Source organism: Nelumbo nucifera, chromosome 8 (genome assembly GCF_055504915.1).
Source record: "Nelumbo nucifera cultivar China Antique chromosome 8, China Antique-T2T, whole genome shotgun sequence".
Classification (NCBI taxonomy): domain Eukaryota; kingdom Viridiplantae; phylum Streptophyta; class Magnoliopsida; order Proteales; family Nelumbonaceae; genus Nelumbo; species Nelumbo nucifera.
The window spans coordinates 58780244-58798842 of NC_142656.1; the positions used below are offsets into that span (position 1 = coordinate 58780244).

The window sequence follows — 18599 nt, forward strand, 5'->3', positions numbered from 1 at the left end:
CACTCAGATGAATTCTCAGACCATCAGGTATTACCCTCAAAGGATCTCACTGATTGGCATATCAAAGATAGTTCAATCCAACACCTAGTGAAGTATCATAATCGAGTGTAGGGGTCAGGTGTAACATTCCAGTTTTGGCCATCTATCTCCAAGGTCCAAGACAATACTGGAATTCTGGTCCGATTTAGGGTTTCAAAAAAACCCACATTGCATGTACCTCAGGTCTCACCTTAACTGCTGAGACAAACCTCAAATGTATTATTTTGAGGATTTTGGAACGTAATGAGAGGGGCTTGGTTGGTTAGGCTATGACTTCTTATACAATTTAATCATAAATGTCAAATTTGAATCTTTGTCAACTAAGAAGTTAAGCCAAGGCATTTTGAGTTAAAAGATGCCAAAGTTGCAAGGTCATCGAAGTTGCAACCTCACTTTCTTAATCCTTTTACTATTTCAGGCATAAACCACACCAAAAATTTGCTTGATCTCCAAACCAAATTCAGCAAAAGATGCCAAAGACTTCCATTTTATTGGACTCGGAAATGTAGCTTACCAAATTATTACCAAAACTTTATAACTTGATTGAAGCCCTTTTTGCATAAAATTATCAGTCCTTACCACGCCTGAGTGAAATCGTAAGGACTCATAATTATTGGCATCTTTGTTGAATTTGGTTTTGCAATACTATTTTGTGATCACATTAATAGTTGCTTCTCTACTACAAGCATGACTATATTCATAAATGGTTCATCACTGTCCATTATCACCATATTTGTACATTTAATGTAAAATGTGGTAATCTTGGTGGCATTCGATTTGATAGGGAAGGTGTTCACTTGTAATTGTCAGGAGAATGGGTGGGCCCCCTTTTAAAAGCTGCACACCTAGTGTGCCTTGCACCTTAGCCCAGGGACCCACCTCAGTCTAATTATACACTTATGAATTGTCTTACAAATAGCAGCTGGGACTTGACAGAGCCCCTTGGGGAAACCCCAAAGAAGTCCATGCTAGGATCTCACCTTCGTAACCCGTATACAAGACATTCGTTTTGTAATTCTAATTTTACATTCTTATCTTTAAAAATATCTTTTATATTTACGATTCATTTTGTAATTAAATTCTTAACACGTACATAAAACATTCCTATATGAATGTTTTTTGGGTTAGATGATACCAAAGAAAATGACAAGCAAAACTTTGTTTTTCAGCTTACAATCCACTAATGTGTTAAGGAGAAAGGCTATAGAAGGAAAATGGGAATTTTAAGGCGAGAATTCCATACATAAGAATGATGTTCTGGTTTGCTACTTCGTTGTCCTTCGATGCCTGTAATTGGATGGATTGTTTGGAGTCGGGTTCTTTTATTAGTTAGAGAAAGAGGAAGGCAGGGAGATAGAGGATAAAAGAGAAAAGGATGTATTAGATACTAGCATGCTATAATGTCAAGGTTCACTTGATTTGTACAGATGTACCTAACATGTATATGGCGCATAACCAGCTTGCCAAGAAGCTGTTGCTATCATGTTGATATACAATTCGCTTGCCTTCTTCCAAAAAAGCTCCATCCAACCACTGAGCGCCATGTTGCAATTGATCCACATTTTTTTGGCACCGAGCTACAATAAAATCACTCTCGCCCCCCAAATATATCTTGCAGTATATGAAATCACCACGCAAAGGAGGGCCCTGAAGTTAAAAACAACGCTTTCACAGTTTCATTTCGATAATTACCAACATCATTGATAATTTAGTTTAGATAGAGTAACAGTTATTTATACGTGGTTAAGTGTACCTCTAATCTTTATAGGAGCCCGGCAACCCTTCAACTCGTTAACCTGGATATTGGAAAGCACGGCTTGGATGAGCAAAATTTTCTCTTGCAACTTTTTCGTTTCTGCAGGGGCAAAAGATAATGGGTGGACTAAACAATGATTCCTATGGTGAGTAAATGGGTTCCATAGATCATTTGGTGCCAACCTTACCAGAGGGACCAACACAAGAATCGGCAACTTATTTGAACTTAAGATTGTTTTCAACCTTTCTCAACTCCACCACTTGTTGCTGTTGAAAGAAAAAGGGCAGAGTAAGAAATAGAATAGCAATGATAAAGAAAAGGAAAATGTTCAAAAATAAATAACGAAACAGGAAAGAACGAGGTTTAACCTTGTATAACTCCTTCCACCATATGTCCACTCTTGTTTGAAGTAGTCTCCATTCCATGGCCATTTCGTATTCAATCGTATTGGGCTGAGAACAATGTGATGTAGATATTGCTCGTTTCTGGATAAAGAGGAACAACCACCATAAACAATAAATACCAAATACAAGAAAGATAACCCCCAAAAACCAATAGAATGTAAAAGCAACAAATATACAGACCATGTCCTCACGCGGCATTTGAAGTCTAACTTTGTCAATGAAGAGATGCCCAACAAAGGCAGACCGTTTTCTTTGCAATACAGGATTTACTCTGCTACCAATAAGAGGTCTACAAATAAAGCAAAGCCACAAAATCAGACTCCTGAAATATGAAAAATCACAAAAAAAAAAAAAAAACCCAAACCCATTGGTGAAATGAAATGGCTATTGGAATAGCATACAATATCCAACATTATGGAAAAAATAGCTAGGGGCCAGATGTTTCTCTGTAAAGATTTCGTTTCCATGAATGCAATGTTTTGGATGAAGTATACTTAATAAGCACAAGGTAGGAGAAAGTGTGAATGTTGTATACTTTTTTTGGTAGATGTGAATGTTGTATACTTGTATTATAATAATATATCAGAAAGTAATACAACAGCCAAGAGGAAAGCAACACACTAATCAGATAAAACTATATTTTCTTCTTTAAGGGATGAAGTTTATATTTGTATAAACGCAGATGGTAACAGAATTAACAGATACAAAAAAGGGCAAGAATGAAAAGCCAGGCATTGTAATGCAAAGTTAACAATACACATTTTTAGAGTTCCTCTTACCATTGAATGAACCACCGCAATGACAAAAATGATTTTATTTATTGTCTAACAGACCAATTTTGGCAATGCTGGTATACTATATTATGAACACAAGTCAGCAATATTCAGCTGTCCAAAGGGCTTTCTATATTAGAGGAACACGAGCAAGGTTATTACTTTTCCCTTTCTTTGTTGATTTGACAAGCATACATATATGACCCAATTTTTCCAGTGAAAGTTTGTATTTATATTTCTTTTGGTGGAATTGATGTAAGTTAAAGGGTAGCGAGCAGGGTAGAAGAGGGTTGCTGCCAAATTTTTTTGAATATAAACTTATTGTGTACTTCTTGTACACGCTAGTACAATTCTCTTTGTAAGCGATGAAGTTTCAGTTACTGATAAAAAATTATATTTATAAACTTAACCCAACAAAGCCATACCCCAAATACTCGAGTCTGCCACACAAATCTCATTTTTCCATCCCATTTATCGTTTACCAAGTATTGTACGATTATATCTGGTGCTGTGGCTCCCAAGATCACATGTCCAGTATAAGTTTATATAAGTATACTTAAACAACTAATGCAGCGTCTTACTTTGTATGATAGAGATAGATAAGGTATGAACCAACATGCACCATGGTTCAGAAATAAATAAATAAATAAGAAAAAAGAGAGGGACAGCAGAATTTATTTACAAAAAGATAGATTAAGATTTACAACTGGCACACCCTGGTCCCCTGAGCGTCATCCAAAACAAGGCAGGAGAGGGAAACCAGGAAATCTGTAGGCACAAAAATAGTTCATTTACATATGCTGATCAGCTATCTAAAGCCCAAAAGGATTCTATTGACCCCATGGCCAACCATCAGAACATGGCTTTTCCTAATTCTGATCCATTTTTGGTAGTTTAACCTTTCACGAATTTTTCTTGCACTGTTACAGAGTTGTTTATCCAAGGGGCAAGAGCATGGCTGCAACACTGCATCTTGACTAAAGGAGCACATGCCCCTTGTAGGAATTCTTGTTGGCATCAATGAAGAATTTGGAAGACTATAGGGAGGGAAAAATAGCTGAAGACAGGAACTAGTCCATCAATGAAAATTCTAGCCCATATGCATTAAGTGGTTAGTGTTCGTATCATCATGCAATGTGGACGTTAGTGTTCGTATCATCATGCAATGTGGACCACAGGTCAGGAGAATTGTACAGTGCCAATTTATGAAAATGGTGTTTTTTTAAATACTTTGTTCTTTCGTATCACTTCTTTGGACATTTAAATAAGTACAATAAACATATTGAAAATATAAATGTCTTTTCATTTTTGCAAAAGGGTTAGATGTTCAAATATTTTAAAATTTAAATCCAATAAAGGGCACATCAACAAGTACAATTAAGTCATCAAAATGCAAATATCTTTTCATCATCTTACCCCTTGATCAAACTTGTATGGTATTCAAAGTAATATGCCCAGAATCATACCCGGTCTGGTACATGATTAACCCCTACTACAAATTATAGTATATTACCCCTTTCATGGTGCTTCTGTAAAGCACGCAAGTGGATGATCATGAGAAATTACAGGCCCCTCAAGATTGCAGGACTCTGGCATTTTGAAATAATTTTTATAGTTCATTCTATCTTAACTCCATCCTTTTCCATGTGGATGACATTATGTATGTAATTAGCTCCCTCTTCATTCAACGAATTTATTTCGTCACATACATATATGTGTGTAATAAATCATGTTTTGTTCTGCCAACATTCTTTGTTTGATAAGGATGCATACCATTAATAATATTGTTTGCTAAAACCACTAAAATAATTAAAGTGCTATTAGTGTTTAACATTATATGTATGTGTATATCATATTTTCAATAAGTATGTGCACAAAATGATCCTCCAAACAATAATCCAATCTCATAACATTTTACAGTACACATGAAAGCTTGGACAATATATTTAAGAAACTAAGAATACCTTCCATTAGGTAGCATAAGGCATCCCTCATCTAATTTTCTAATTGCCATCTCCGCTGCTTCTCTTGTTTTGAAAATAACAAAAGCTTGACCTGGAACATGGAACATCACCAAGTCAAAAACTAATTTCCCTCCTACCATTATTTAATATCCCAATGAAATAAAGGAGAAGTGTATTGTATAACCAATTATATTGGTGATATCATACCAGAATGTGGACTAGACGCAGAAGTGTGCTGCACCACCTTTGCTGTGCAGTTTTCCCTAAAACCATGCCAAATTATATCCTGAAACATGAAAAAATTCAATTATAAAGATAAGGAAAAACACTCAGTGGCAAAGTGGTTTACTCAAAAGGAAGGAGTTGACTACAAAGAAACATTTGCTCCCGTAGCAAAACTCAACACTATCAGAGTCCTACTCTCATTAGCTGCAAACTTCTCGTGGGAGCTTCATCAGCTAGATGTGAAGAATGCTTTTTTAAATGGTGATCTACATGGGGAGGTATTCATGGATCTTCCACCAGGTTATGAATTTGGCAGAAAAGTGTGTAAACTGAGAAAGGCACTATATGGCCTTAAACAGTCCCCTCGTGCCTGGTTTGAGAAGCTATGTGGAGCCATGAAGAAAGGCGGTTATACTCAAAGCGGGGCAGATCATACTCTATTTATAAAGAAGAGGAATGGGAAACTTACTGCTCTTATCGTCTATGTAGATGATATGGTAATTACTGGGGATGATAAGGAGGAGATCAACAGACTGAAGGAGGTCCTAGCTGCTGAATTTGAAATCAAAGACCTGGGTCAATTGAGGTACTTTCTAGGGATTGAAGTTGCTAGATCCAAAGAGGGCATCTATATATGTCAACGGAAATACATCCTTGACCTTCTACAAGAGACAGACATGTTGAGGTGTAGGCCAACAGATACTCCAATAGAACCGAATCATGGTCTACAGGAGTCGGTGGGAGAGGACTACCCTGATAAGGAGAGATACCAGAAGTTAGTGGGGAAGTTAATTTACTTGTACCTCACTCGTCCCGACATTGCTTATGTCGTTCATGTTGTCAGCCAGTTTATGCACAATCCAAAATTCCTCACATGAAGGTTGTAGAAAGAATTCTCAGATATTTGAAGTCTTGCCCTAGGAAAGGGATTCTGTTCAGAAAAAACAATAGAATTGAAGTTGAAGGATATACTGATGCAGATTGGGCTGGTTCTGTGGGTGACAGAAAGTCAACTTCAAGTTACTGCACTTTTGTTGGGGGAAATCTAGTTACATGGAGAAGTAAAAAACAGAATGTTGTTGCAAGGTCTAGTGCAGAGGCAGAATATTGAGCTATGGCTCATGGTTTTGCGGAACTGTTGTGGCTTAAAATTCTTCTTGGTGAACTGGGAGTGAAGACTAAGTGCCCTCTCAAGTTGTACTGCAACAACAAGGCTGCTATCAACATTGCAAATAACCCAGTGCAACATGATAGAACAAAACATATTGAGATAGACCGCCATTTTGTTAGAGAAAGAATAGTCACAAGAGAACTCTGCATTCCCTACACTCCCTCGGAGATGCAAATTGCAGATGTTTTAACTAAAGGGCTAACCACAGTGAAATTTTTGGACTTACTGGGCAAGCTAAACATGATTGACATCCATGCTTAACTTGAGGGGGAGTGTTGGTTCGGCTGATATGTTGTTATTCTCTTGTCTGGGTTGGGTATTAGAATCTCTAGTTAATGGGCCTTAGTAACTGGGCCTAATTGTATCTTGTGTTTTATTAGACTGGGTGTCCCATCACTAATCAGGGGCATCCTGGTCCTTTCATGTAAATTATGTATTGTTCTTATATTAGTGAACAGTGCCGGCTGATGAACACATTCGGCAAACAAATCAGACTCTCCTCTCTTCTTCTTCCTCTTCTTCTTCTTCTCAGCTCTTTCAACAGGTTCAGTTCGGCAAACAAATGGGATATCAGAATAGAATTCAGAATCAAGTGAATTTGTGAGTGCATAATGCTTGAAGTCTGAATGGGCAAAAGAGAGAACATTGTAAGATACTGTGAAGATAGAGGATTTCTAAAAATTGAATGAGGTGCCTGACTAGTAAAGGCCAGCAGTCATGTCCACAGCTTAATAATACCTCAGGAATAGGGGCTTGTTCCTGCTGGAAAGATTGGTTGAAATGTATTTATAGGAGCTAGTAAAAGGACCAAGGTAAAAAAAAAAATGAAATAAATGCATGCTCTAGAACAGCAAGTCCGCAGATACTGAAAACTGACCACTAACACGCAATGTCACAAGAGTAAAGGCCTTGTCCAAACAACAGTTTGGACTCTAATACAATTATTACCTCTATTTCTGCTGACGTATATGCTGGATCCAGATTCTGAAGCAGAACAAGTGTTTCTTGCTCATGGGCAGTCTTCATTCTTTCCTCCCAAGGCTGACAAAGAGATTACAAAGATAATTCATATCATTACTTTTTTTTGATGGATCAGAAATAATTTGTTATCTCAAATAAGGCAAACAACAATGATGAAGGCTTGGGTTTGTAGATCAGACAAACAAGTAAATAGGCATTAACCTCTATTTTGGATGAAGAAGAGACGGGCATTTTAAACAAGTGCATACATAATCAGATATGAAGTCAAGCAGTATAACTTGAAAACCATAAAACAAACAACTAATTGTTACACATGTTGAAACAAGTGCATATATAATCAGGTATGAGCTCAAGTATGGAGCCAGCCACCTCATTGTTTTCCGTGCCACATAAAACAAACAACTAATCGTTACACATGTTGAAACAAGTGCATATATAATCAGGTATGAGCTCAAGTATGGAGCCAGCCACCTCATTGTTTTCCGTGCCACATGGACTCCATCTCTAGATAATATTTAGTTCATCTCACCCGTTCCCTTTTCTCACAAGAAGACAAAATATTGCAGCATCATAGCACAGTAGCAACTCTCTAGAGATGATTGGGTGAAGAGAGCAAATTCACCACATAATCGGCCTTGTAAAAGTAAAAATTGCTCACAGCATTTTGTCATGTCAAGATTTTAAAGGGGTAACCTTGATTTATTACAGGGATGGCAGATGATAGTGGGTGCATCTGCCAGAAGATAGCAAAGGATTATTAATTAAGATAGCGAAAGACTGCTGTTTGGATGGCCCTGGAGCAGGGCATACACAATAAATTTCAATGGTTGCAGTTGAGGCAACTATATTGGTTCAGGGATTGGTTTAGAAGAGAAGACAATGGAAATATATTACATTATTACTCAGCTTCCCAGGACCAGCTGCCAAGCACCATTCAATATGAGCTTATGTGGCAGTCTTATTAGAGGTTCTCTGTCCCATACTTAAGTAGGGGCAGTTTAGTCCTTGTACATTTAATTAGAAGCCTAATCACTATTACGAGGTCGACTGATAGGGTTTAGCTATCAGGTTCGACAGTTCTTTCATCTTCTTCTTCTCTTCTTCTTCTTCTTCTCCTTCTCTTTCTTCTTCTCCTTACTGGTTCGTATTGTAGAAACAGTAAAAACATGGTATCAGAGCGTGACAACTTCAGTTCGTGACCTGTTTCAGTTCGTGCTTCAGTTCTCTCCTTTTCTTCTCTGGGCTGTCAATGGAGAAAAGTGGTTCGTCCCAGGCCTGAAACATCACAGCTCTTCTTTTTTCTGGTGCACAGAACCTCCTTTCCTAAGAAAACAACTTAAGCAGTGAATGGTTGGCTGAAGCTCTCAAACGAAGGTTGGTTATCTCTCCTCTGTGTGCTGTTGGTATTTCTGGGTTGAAAATCTTCAAGAACTTGAGAGGACTGATCAGAACCTAGAGAACTAGGTTGGTTGTTGCCCTGGTTCTTGGAAAAATTCCAAGAACAGACTGTGTTTACAGTGACCAAATGGTGTAAGGGCTGCTACTGTAGGTGGCCGAATGGTGCAAGGTGTAATGCAATGGTACTAATTGAGTTTTTGTTGGTCTTGTGGTGCCCTCTTAAAAGCGTTAAAGCAGGTCTGTATTGTGTGTGACAGCTATGGCTGTGTGGTGGTGCTTGTGATGCACAAACTCTGTTGAGTAGTTGTAAGAGAGCTTGCATGTGGTTAGTAAGTGCTGAATTAATGTCGGTGTAGTCTGTGTTTTTTTTTGTGAAATCAGTAGTGGTGTGGATAAGAACAAAGGCGTGTGTATCTATCATTATGTTTAGGGACTGCTGTAGGTTCTGGAACATCAAACTCTTGACAGCAGCACTTAATTGGTGATTGGGAATTCAGATTAGAGGTAGCATTGAAAGAGTATCATGGCAGCAATGGGTGATGGCTGTAGTGATCAGAAACCTAGTGTGGTGGTTTCCTCCGACTATCTAGGTGTACAGATGACCTCAATTAAACTGAATGGTGAGAACTATGTTCCATGGGCCAAGTCGGTGGAAGTTTTTCTCAAGGCAAAGAGAAAAGTAAAGCATGTGAAAGAAGATAAACCACCGGCTGACTCTCCAGGGTTTGATGATTGGGAACAGAAGGATGCTCAAATCATGACATGGCTATGGAACAGTATGGAACCCAAAATAAGTGCCAACTTCATGTTCTTAGATACAGCTAAGGACATATGGGAACATGCCAAGAAGCTGTATTCTGGGCAAGATAACACTACAAGGGTATATCAGCTCTATCAGGAGTACTTTGGTCTGCAACAAGGAAATAAAACCCTAGAAGAGTACTATGCCAGTATGAAGAACCTCAAAAATGAGCTCAATGTCTATCATCCTCTCACTCCAGATGTTAAGGTTCAACAACAATAGAGGGAACAACTAGATGTCACAAGGTTCTTAGTGGGGTTGAAATCAGAGTATGAACCAGTTAGGGCCCAAATATTGGGAGGCTCTACCCTTCCTTCACTTGAGGAAGTGTTTGCTTGGCTTCGTAGGATTTCTTTGGGACAGACAGAGAATCCCACACAGTCTGATAGATCAGCTTTTGTGACAGCCAGAGGAGGTTGACGTGGTACGAAAGGGGGAGGACATGCCTCCCGAGGAGGTCGTGGTGGTTCCATATTTGGCCGTGGTGGTGGTCGTGACTCAGGGGGAGGCCGTGGCAAAGAAAAAGGCAACTCTACAAGGAAGTGTACCCACTGTGGCAGGGAAGGACATTCCGTAAATTTCTGTTATGATCTTCATGGCCACCCTCCCTCTAAATGGGCCAATCATGCTATTGCTGGTGGGGTTGATGTCAGTGATAATCAACAGGCAGACCTAACTCCTTCCACATCTACATCTGTTTCCGGAAGGGAGATGGTGGGTGTACTGCGTGATGAGTATGAGCGGTTCCTTCAGTCCATTTCACAACACACTACTGCTACTCTTGCCCACTCAGGTATAGCTTGCCTGTATCTAAAACCTCTCCTTGGATTATTGACTCTGGAGCCTCAGATCACATGACCAGGACTCCAGGTGTGTTCTCTTCTCTCTCTGAAACTTCCACATCTCAAACTGTTACCCTTGCCAATGGTTCCTCCTCTCCCATCTGTGGTGTTGGCAATGTTGACATGGCTTCTCTTTCTTTATCATCTGTTCTCGAGGCCTTTGTCAAGGAGCGAACTGAGATTCTCCTTAAGGCCATGGAGGAAGCCAAAGTCAAGGCCGTTGAAGAGTATAAGAGCTCGGAGGAGTTCGAAGGAGAGCTAATCGAGGCCAGGTCGGAGGGCTATCGCAAAGGCTTCAAGCTCAGTAGGTGGCTGACCAGGCGCGAGTTCCTGCAGCTCGATTTGAGTGCCATCACCACCTCGCGGATTACAAAAGAGATGGCCCTTGAAGCAGCTGGAGACCTGGACTCCAAAGTGGAGAGCGACGAAGAGCTACCCGATATCGAGGAGGCCGAGGCTAATGACAAGCAGAATGTAGTGGCTAGATCAAATGCAGAAGCAAAGTATCGAGCTATGGCCCACGGGGTTGCCGAACTCTTATGGCTCAGAACTCTTCTTAATGAACTTGGCATTAAGGCTGAAGGTCCTCTCAGGCTGTATTGTGACAATAAAGCTGCCATCAACATTGCCAACAATCCCGTGCAGCATGACAGGACAAAACATATTGAGATTGATTGGCACTTTGTTAGAGAAAGAATTGTCTCGGGTGAACTCTGTGTGCCTTATACTCCATCTGAGATGCAAATTGCGGATGTACTGACTAAAGGGCTGGCAGCAGCAAAGTTTAGGGACATCCTTGGCAAGCTAAACATGATTGATATCCATGCTTAGCTTGAGGGGGAGTGTTGGATTGAAGTCTTTGTATGTATGAGTATTCGGCTGATAAGAGTTCTTATTAGTCTATACTTAAGTTTAAATTGTCCTGTACTGGGCCTTTGTTAATGGGCCTAATCTTGTTTAATGTTTTAAGTTGTCCTGTACTGGGCCTTTGTTAATGGGCCTAATCCTGTTTAATGTTTTAAGTTGTCAAGGTGTCCCATCACTAATCAGGGGCATTCTAGTAACTTCCTGTATCATTGTACTACACCATAATATAAATAATAGTATTGTCGACTGAGCAGTGCAGTTCGACATTCCAGCATCTCTTCTTCTTCTTCTTCTTCTCTTTTTTGCTACTTCGGCTACAGTAATTTAGCTTTCAATTTACTAAGGCCTCTGCAATTTCTACCGGGTGGGATAAAAATGATCCTTCTACTTCCAATTTTGATATGAAATTCTTTTTCCTCCTACCATTTGCCACTGAATGGAAAAATCTAGTGTTTCTATCACCCTCCTTTAGCCACTTACACCTAGATTTCTGCCTCCAACTTATTTCCTCTTTAACTAGAATATCCTCCATTTGCCTCCTCAAATCCCATCTCAACTTCCTATCTATATCCAATTCCTCAATTTGCTCTAGCAATACTTGTTTTCTTTCCTCTATTCTTCCAAATTCCAACTTATTCCACTCCTTTACTTGTGATTTTAGAAACTTAAGTTTCTTGTGGAATTTCATTCCCTCCCAGTCTACTGCCGGATTAAACTATTCCCACTACTCTCTGATTTCCTCAATGAACCCCGGATGGGTCAACCACATATTCTCAAACTTGAATGGGGTAGGTCCATCACCTCTCATTTCCTCCTTACATATCACTATGGGCCAATGATAAGCCTTGGGAGTGCCTTAGATGCTAGATTACCCCAATGTTCCTCCCAATCTATTGAGAGCAAAAATCTGGCCAGCTTAGAGCATATTGACCTTGATTGAAGGTTGGACCACGTGAAGTTATTATTTAGGAGTGGAAGTTATTTCAGCTCAAATGTATCCACAAATTGGTTGAATTTCCTCATACTTGTTGTCATTCTCTGTCTAGAGTTGTTGGTTTCCTCTGTGAACCGCACTACATTAAAGTCCCCTCCCACACACCATGGTCCTCCCCAAAGGCCCCTAATATCACTCAATTCTTCCCATAACTTTTTCCTCGGCCTATAGTCATTGGGGCCATATACATTTGCTAGTACCCATTCAAACCCATCTTCCACCTGTCTAAACTTTACAAAAACAGAATGATCACCTATTAGTTCCTCCACTCCTATTAGTATCTCTTCTTTCCACAATGTTATAATCCCACCTGAGGAGCCCAACGAGGGAGCAGCCGCCCACTTTATCCCCCTAGAACTCCACACACTTCTTGCCCATCTGTAATCGAATTCCATTCATTTGGACTCTTGAATTAATACCACATCCGGGTTAAACTTCTTAAGCACCTCTTTGACTGTTGCTCACTTCCTGGCACTACCCAACCCCCTCAAATTCCAACTTAGGATTCTCATTTTAATTTCGAATATCAGCCCTAACCCCTCCAAATTCTATTTCAACCCTTTCCTTCCCTCCCCTCTCACCTCAAACTTCTTGTCCCCCTCAATGTCTCTTCTTAATCTCTCAACTTCACTCAACTTTCTTTTCTTGATCTTACTGACCTCTTTTTTTTGGAGATAAGCTTTTAAATCATTTGGATTCTTCAGTTTACACCCCAACTTACCCACAAATTCTGCAAGTGACTCTTCTCTACTAGTCTCCTCTTTTTGTCTTGTTTCACTCCCCCCACTCCTAAGAGTCTAGTCAATCCTTTCCTCATTTTCTCCAACACTGACCCTTTCAGCCTCCTCTATAACCTCCCTCTGCAGTTCCTTCCTCTCCACTTCTCCTATTAAACTCTCAATGATCCCCCAATTTTTTTCCTCCCTGCATGTTTTCCCCACCAATTCCTCCCCTTCCCTATCCCCTTGTGGTCTCACTATGGCTATCTGTCCATGAGACTAGAGCCTTCTCCACTTCTCCCATTAAACAAATCTTTAAATTGGTTGTTCAGGTAGAAAGCTAGAGCAGCTAACCTTCCCCAATTTCTCAGCCTTATCAGGTATGATGTGTGTACTTGGTCTTTTATGGGAGAGATGAGGAGATCCAAGTGCCTTACTTCTAATCTCACAATGAGAGTTCAGTGGGAAAGGAGATTGGCAAAAGGGCTGGCTCATGGCTGACCTACTAACTAAGCAAAGGGTGAACAGGGATCACTGACTCTTGGCTCAATTGTAACTTTACTTTGTTTTTTAAAGCAGCAACTCGCGGCTTCTGGGAGAACTCTGTTTTGTATCCACTTGTCAGTTTACTTTATTTATTATTTACCTTAATAAAATACTTCATGATTCATCAAAAAAAAAACTAGAGCAGCTCACAGTTTCATTGATTCTATAGCAAGAACAGGAGCAACACGGGACATGAGGGAAACTTGTTAAGATTCAATATATTCATTTACATGTGTAATAGACATAAATCACACTGTGTTCAAAAATAGACGCACCAACTCCTTTTTTGATCAGGACTTTCGTTTTGTATGGATAATGTAAGGATTATAAAGGGTCAGTTTGGTTTCTTTCCAAGTACAGTATCTCTTTGTCCAGGGATACTCATGCAACATGTTGTTCCTATCTCTATTTTTAAATGAAAGAAAAAAAAAAAGGAAAATTCATTACCTTGCAGTTTCCAAAGAAATTTCTTGCAGTTTCAAAAGAAATACTCATGTTAATAGAAACATGCTGTTCCTATCTCTACTTTTTTTTAAGGATAAAAGGAAATTTCATTAAACTGAAAAAAGCAGAACATCTCAAAATGCTAGTTGTCTAGTTGACAAACCAACTTCTGAACAAAAGTTACACAGAAAAAAAAATCAAAATTACAAGGATTCAAACCCAAAGTGTTCCAGAAATTCTCTAACAGATCAGACTAATACATTTGGTCAAACTCGGAAGACTGAGGGCCCAGGCTGATACCATGTTGCCCAGTCCTGCTATCAAATATTCGATGTTCTTTGCCTTATCTTCAAATACCCTTCTATTCCTTTCTTTCCAGATGGCCCAATAGACTGTGAATGGAATACAGCTCCACAAGATTTGGCTTTCTTGCTTTCTCTGATTTTCAGCCACATGGAAAATATCTCTCTGAGGTCGAGGAATGAAATACAGTCACTCCAAAGAGATGAGAAAACTTTCCACATAAAGCTTGCTGCATTACATGAGAAGAATAAATGGAGGACTGTTTCCTCCTGACTACGCATATATCAACAATTTGCTAGCTGCAAACCTCTTGATTTCAGATGATCACAAGTTGGGATACTGTCATGTGCCACCAGCCAGGCAAAAACCTTTACCCTTGGGGGTACTGGATTGCCCCACACACCTTTTATCTGATCTAAATCCCTGCAATCTCTCAGTAGAGCCTTGTAAAAGGATTTAACTGAGAAACTTCCTTCTTTACAATTTTCGCCAATAACTGAATGCATTCTTCCACTTCTTGGTTCCAATAAAGGTCTTCTGAACTTCGGTTTCCAAATCACTTGCTCCCCACTCCACTCGTAACACTGTTCAATAGACACATGTTCTGTCAATTTGTAAAGTCTCGGACACACCTCACATAATCTTCCCACATCCAACCACTCATCTTCTCAAAACCTTACCCTAAGACCTTCCCCAACTTTAAACTTAACTAAACTTCTGAATTCTTGATTGAAGCTCACGACTCCCTTCCACACACTCACCCCATAGGAACTTCTTACCTCCCTTGATTCCCTTCCTATCACTATTTCTTATCAAAAAAAAAAAAGAAAAAATAAAAAACAAAGAGAAAGGTCCAGCATAATGATCTCATTTATGCTATGCCCTGCATCGTGTTCATGTGTGTTTATTGAGCTTTCTTAACTTCAACGACATGCACTTTGCTTCACAGAGGCAATAATTAACCAGTGACTATCTCCTCCAGCATTGCTAATAACTAAAGGAAATGAGAAATGGATGACATTGAAAACACACAAAAACCTGACCACAAAATAAACTCAACTAAAACCTAATCCTCAAAAATGGCCTGGAGATGACTGGCCTGTATGTATCAAAGGATCCCACACCATCACATTGGTTTATATTCCTTCTTACTCTTCTCTTTGGAGATGAGAAAGAAGTAAGGATGGTGCTGTCATTACCTAGGCAGTTCAAATAGACAAAAAAGGAATGAAAAGCGAGTCTTAGGTGGTGTTCGGTAAATCTGAAGTCTGAAGTCTGAAAAGAAAAAAAAAACTCAGAAAATTATATAAAAGCATTAGAGGAAAAATTATTTTTCTGCTTTTGCAGACATCTGAATATAGTGCAGTTTTCCGGTAATCTGAATGCTGTGATAACTTAAAAATTGGCATTTTACAAACTTACCCATCAAGCCATCTATAAATATATAATAAAAAAGGACGTGCCATGTCAGCATATCTCTCCTTTGAGAGAAGCTATTTACCTATTTCCAACATTTTTTACATTTTTCCTATTTTCTTTAGTTTTAAAAATATAAAAAAGTAATAATTGTCTATTTTAATTATATCAATAAAGTTGTACACTATTATAGAGAGAGAGAGACCTCTGGTATTCCAAAGCCTCTTATTTTAATGCATGTTATTATTACATTTAAAAAAGAGATTTAAGAGAGAGAGAGAGAGAAAGAATAGTAATACAACATAATAAAGTAAAACATTAATAAGTCAAATAATATAAATAGGTTGAGGTTAAACAATCAAACATAAAACAACAAAAAATATTTATTGATAGTTTAAAAAATATTATGATTTAAACACGGGTTTGATATATTGCAAATAGAACCCTTGTTCTAATGTTGTATTTTGTTTAGTTTGTTCTTGTTATTTTTTGATCAATAGTTTGTTCTTGTTATTATATTAGAAAACTTTGAATTAATGCATTCTTAATTAATTAATTAATTAATTAATAATATTGTCAAAATTGATAATTTTTATGAGTTGAGACCTTTACTGTGCATTGTGCCCACACTACACAAGAGACTTGTATAAAATAGAGGACTCATTAAAAATGCTATAAAAATAAACTAATGAAAATTTAAAATGTAGAACCTGTTTTATCACTCGTACTAAGAAGACAAGCTAAACGGGTTGTGTTGACCCATTTCAAAAACGGTTCAGGTTTCTCTAGAAATCCGTAATGTGTGATATACGACATACAACAACAACAACAACGACGACAATAATCTATATAAGATTTGAAACCTAATAACTATAATTATTAAAACTTACTAAAGTTACTAAAAATATTAAAATTTAGCAAGTTTTAATCTAGCAACTATTAAAAGTTAAGAAATTAAAAAAATTAGTTCATAAATTAAAAAACTAAAATACAATTTAATTCTATATAAATATAATTAATATTATTAGGATAATTAAAATTAATAATAAAAAGTATGAAAATTATGAAAAATAATAAAATAACCCATTTGCATTCCATATAAAAATAAATTAAAATCATGTCATATCACTCATACTTAGGGATGACCATTTACAACTTAGCCCAACCTTGGGCTCAAAAAAATATTTTCTTCTAAGCTAGGTCTAGCTCAGATCAACACCAAGCCCACATATAATGCAGGCGGTAAGATTGTAAAATTAATAAAAAAATACTAACGGTAATATAAATATTAAATTTTAGCAGCTTTTATATAGTAACTATTAAAAATTAAGAAATTAATAAAATTAGTGTTAATATGATAATTAAAATTAATAACAAAAAGTAACAAATCATTTATAACTTAGCCTAACCCGATTAAATCTATAAATTCAATGCTCAAGCAATTATTTTCTTTTGAGTTAGGTCTAACTCAAAATATGCACCAAGCCCACACAAAATGTGTGTAGTACGGTTATATACATATTAGATTCAAATCAAATCAAGCTACATCCACATCAACATCCGATTATGAAATTTCTAGATCAGCATCCGCATATGATTATTATTATTATGTTGGATTTTGAATTTTAAAGTATAAATGCATATATGTATAATTACACAAAATATGTGTATACAATAATTATACTACATATACAAAATAATAATTTTTTACTAAACATGAATTTTAATCAAATTGGATGGAGTTTAATCCACATCCAATCGAATTATTAACCAGAAGCAAGTTCAAACATCCAAATCTAGGATAATCGGATTTGAAGTCTAATTGGGTATCAAACTTCCAGAGTCCAATGACAGCCCCAGCGGATAGAGGCCAAGCTAAGCAACCCCTAATAAGTTCAACTTGGAAGTTATATCCATATATGGTAAATATTATTATAAGATAACAAGTTATATATATATATATATATATATATATATTATACTAGACTAGAATTAAATAAAATTTTTAATTTAGAAAAAACCATAGTTTTATAATTAACATAGGCAAGCCTGTAGGCCCAAACAAATATTATTACACTTAAGGTGTGGCTAGGGTTGGCCATGCAAACTTAGAGACTGCTAATACACTATCAAAATTTTCATTGGTTATTTGGGCTACACAATGGGGGTAGCCCAACCTTCATAGCTCTATTGGCTTCAATATTATCTAAAAATAGTTAAAAAAAACCCAGAAATAATGCATGCATGGGTTGCACTCGGTTTGGTTCAGTCCAATTAATAATGTTACGATGTGTGCAAGTTGGGTGGGTTGGGTCAAGATGAGGATCAATCCAAGCCTAATCCAAAGTCTTAAACCATAAGTTTGGGCTTAGATTAATTTAATTATGACTAAAGAAGTTTAACTACAGATTTATTTAATTATGATTATAGCCTAATTTTATATATTTACTAATATTTAAGTATTTTAAATATTTAAGTGATATTTACAAAAAAATTATAATATTTAATCATTAATAAAGCAAAAATAAATAAAATAGCACACTAACAAATGATATGGAAAAAGTAACTATTTTATTAACTAATTAGCAATAATTTATTATTTTTGTTAAAAATATTAGAATAATTAATCCAAATTACTAAATTACTGAATTAGCAAAACATTTTTGTACCAAATTATTAAAATAAAGATTTAATTATTTTAAACAACATTGCATTTCTTTCCTTAGTTATAAGTTTTGGTTATTTCACTTTTCTTGATAAATCCCATGCATCGCACGGGTCCCCGCTAGTTATGTAAATGAAAATCAATAAAAGAGTATGATATTTTAAAAAATAATAAAAATATAAAGTATGATAATGTTAAAAATGATAAATAGTAAACAGTATTAATTTATAAAGATAATGAAATTGTGGAAAAATAAAACAATCATGGTAATAAAAAAATAAACTATAAAA

At 37.1% G+C, this 18599-nt stretch overlaps 1 protein-coding gene across 9 annotated transcripts in view; it reads right to left on the minus strand.

The window, feature by feature from the left end:
- Nucleotides 1-1393: 1393 nt before the first annotated feature.
- LOC104612620 (protein ANTI-SILENCING 1-like) overlaps nucleotides 1394-18599 on the minus strand; it is a 58758-nt gene continuing 41552 nt past the window's right edge. For 6 of the 9 annotated variants that reach the window (XM_010280097.3, XM_088892618.1, XM_010280099.3 and 3 more), the window contains 8 exons: nucleotides 7281-7373; nucleotides 5144-5222; nucleotides 4937-5027; nucleotides 2380-2488; nucleotides 2164-2280; nucleotides 1983-2061; nucleotides 1793-1894; nucleotides 1394-1686 (listed from right to left, as the gene is read on the minus strand). In XM_010280097.3, coding sequence (XP_010278399.1) covers nucleotides 2011-2061; nucleotides 2164-2280; nucleotides 2380-2488; nucleotides 4937-5027; nucleotides 5144-5222; nucleotides 7281-7373 — 540 coding nt within the window. In that variant the 3' untranslated portion in view covers nucleotides 1394-1686; nucleotides 1793-1894; nucleotides 1983-2010. Of the gene's footprint in view, nucleotides 1687-1792; nucleotides 1895-1977; nucleotides 2062-2163; nucleotides 2281-2379; nucleotides 2489-4936; nucleotides 5028-5143; nucleotides 5223-7280; nucleotides 7374-18599 lie in introns of all 9 variants that reach the window. The other 3 variants (XM_010280105.3, XM_010280106.3, XM_010280104.3) reach the window with 3 other exon arrangements.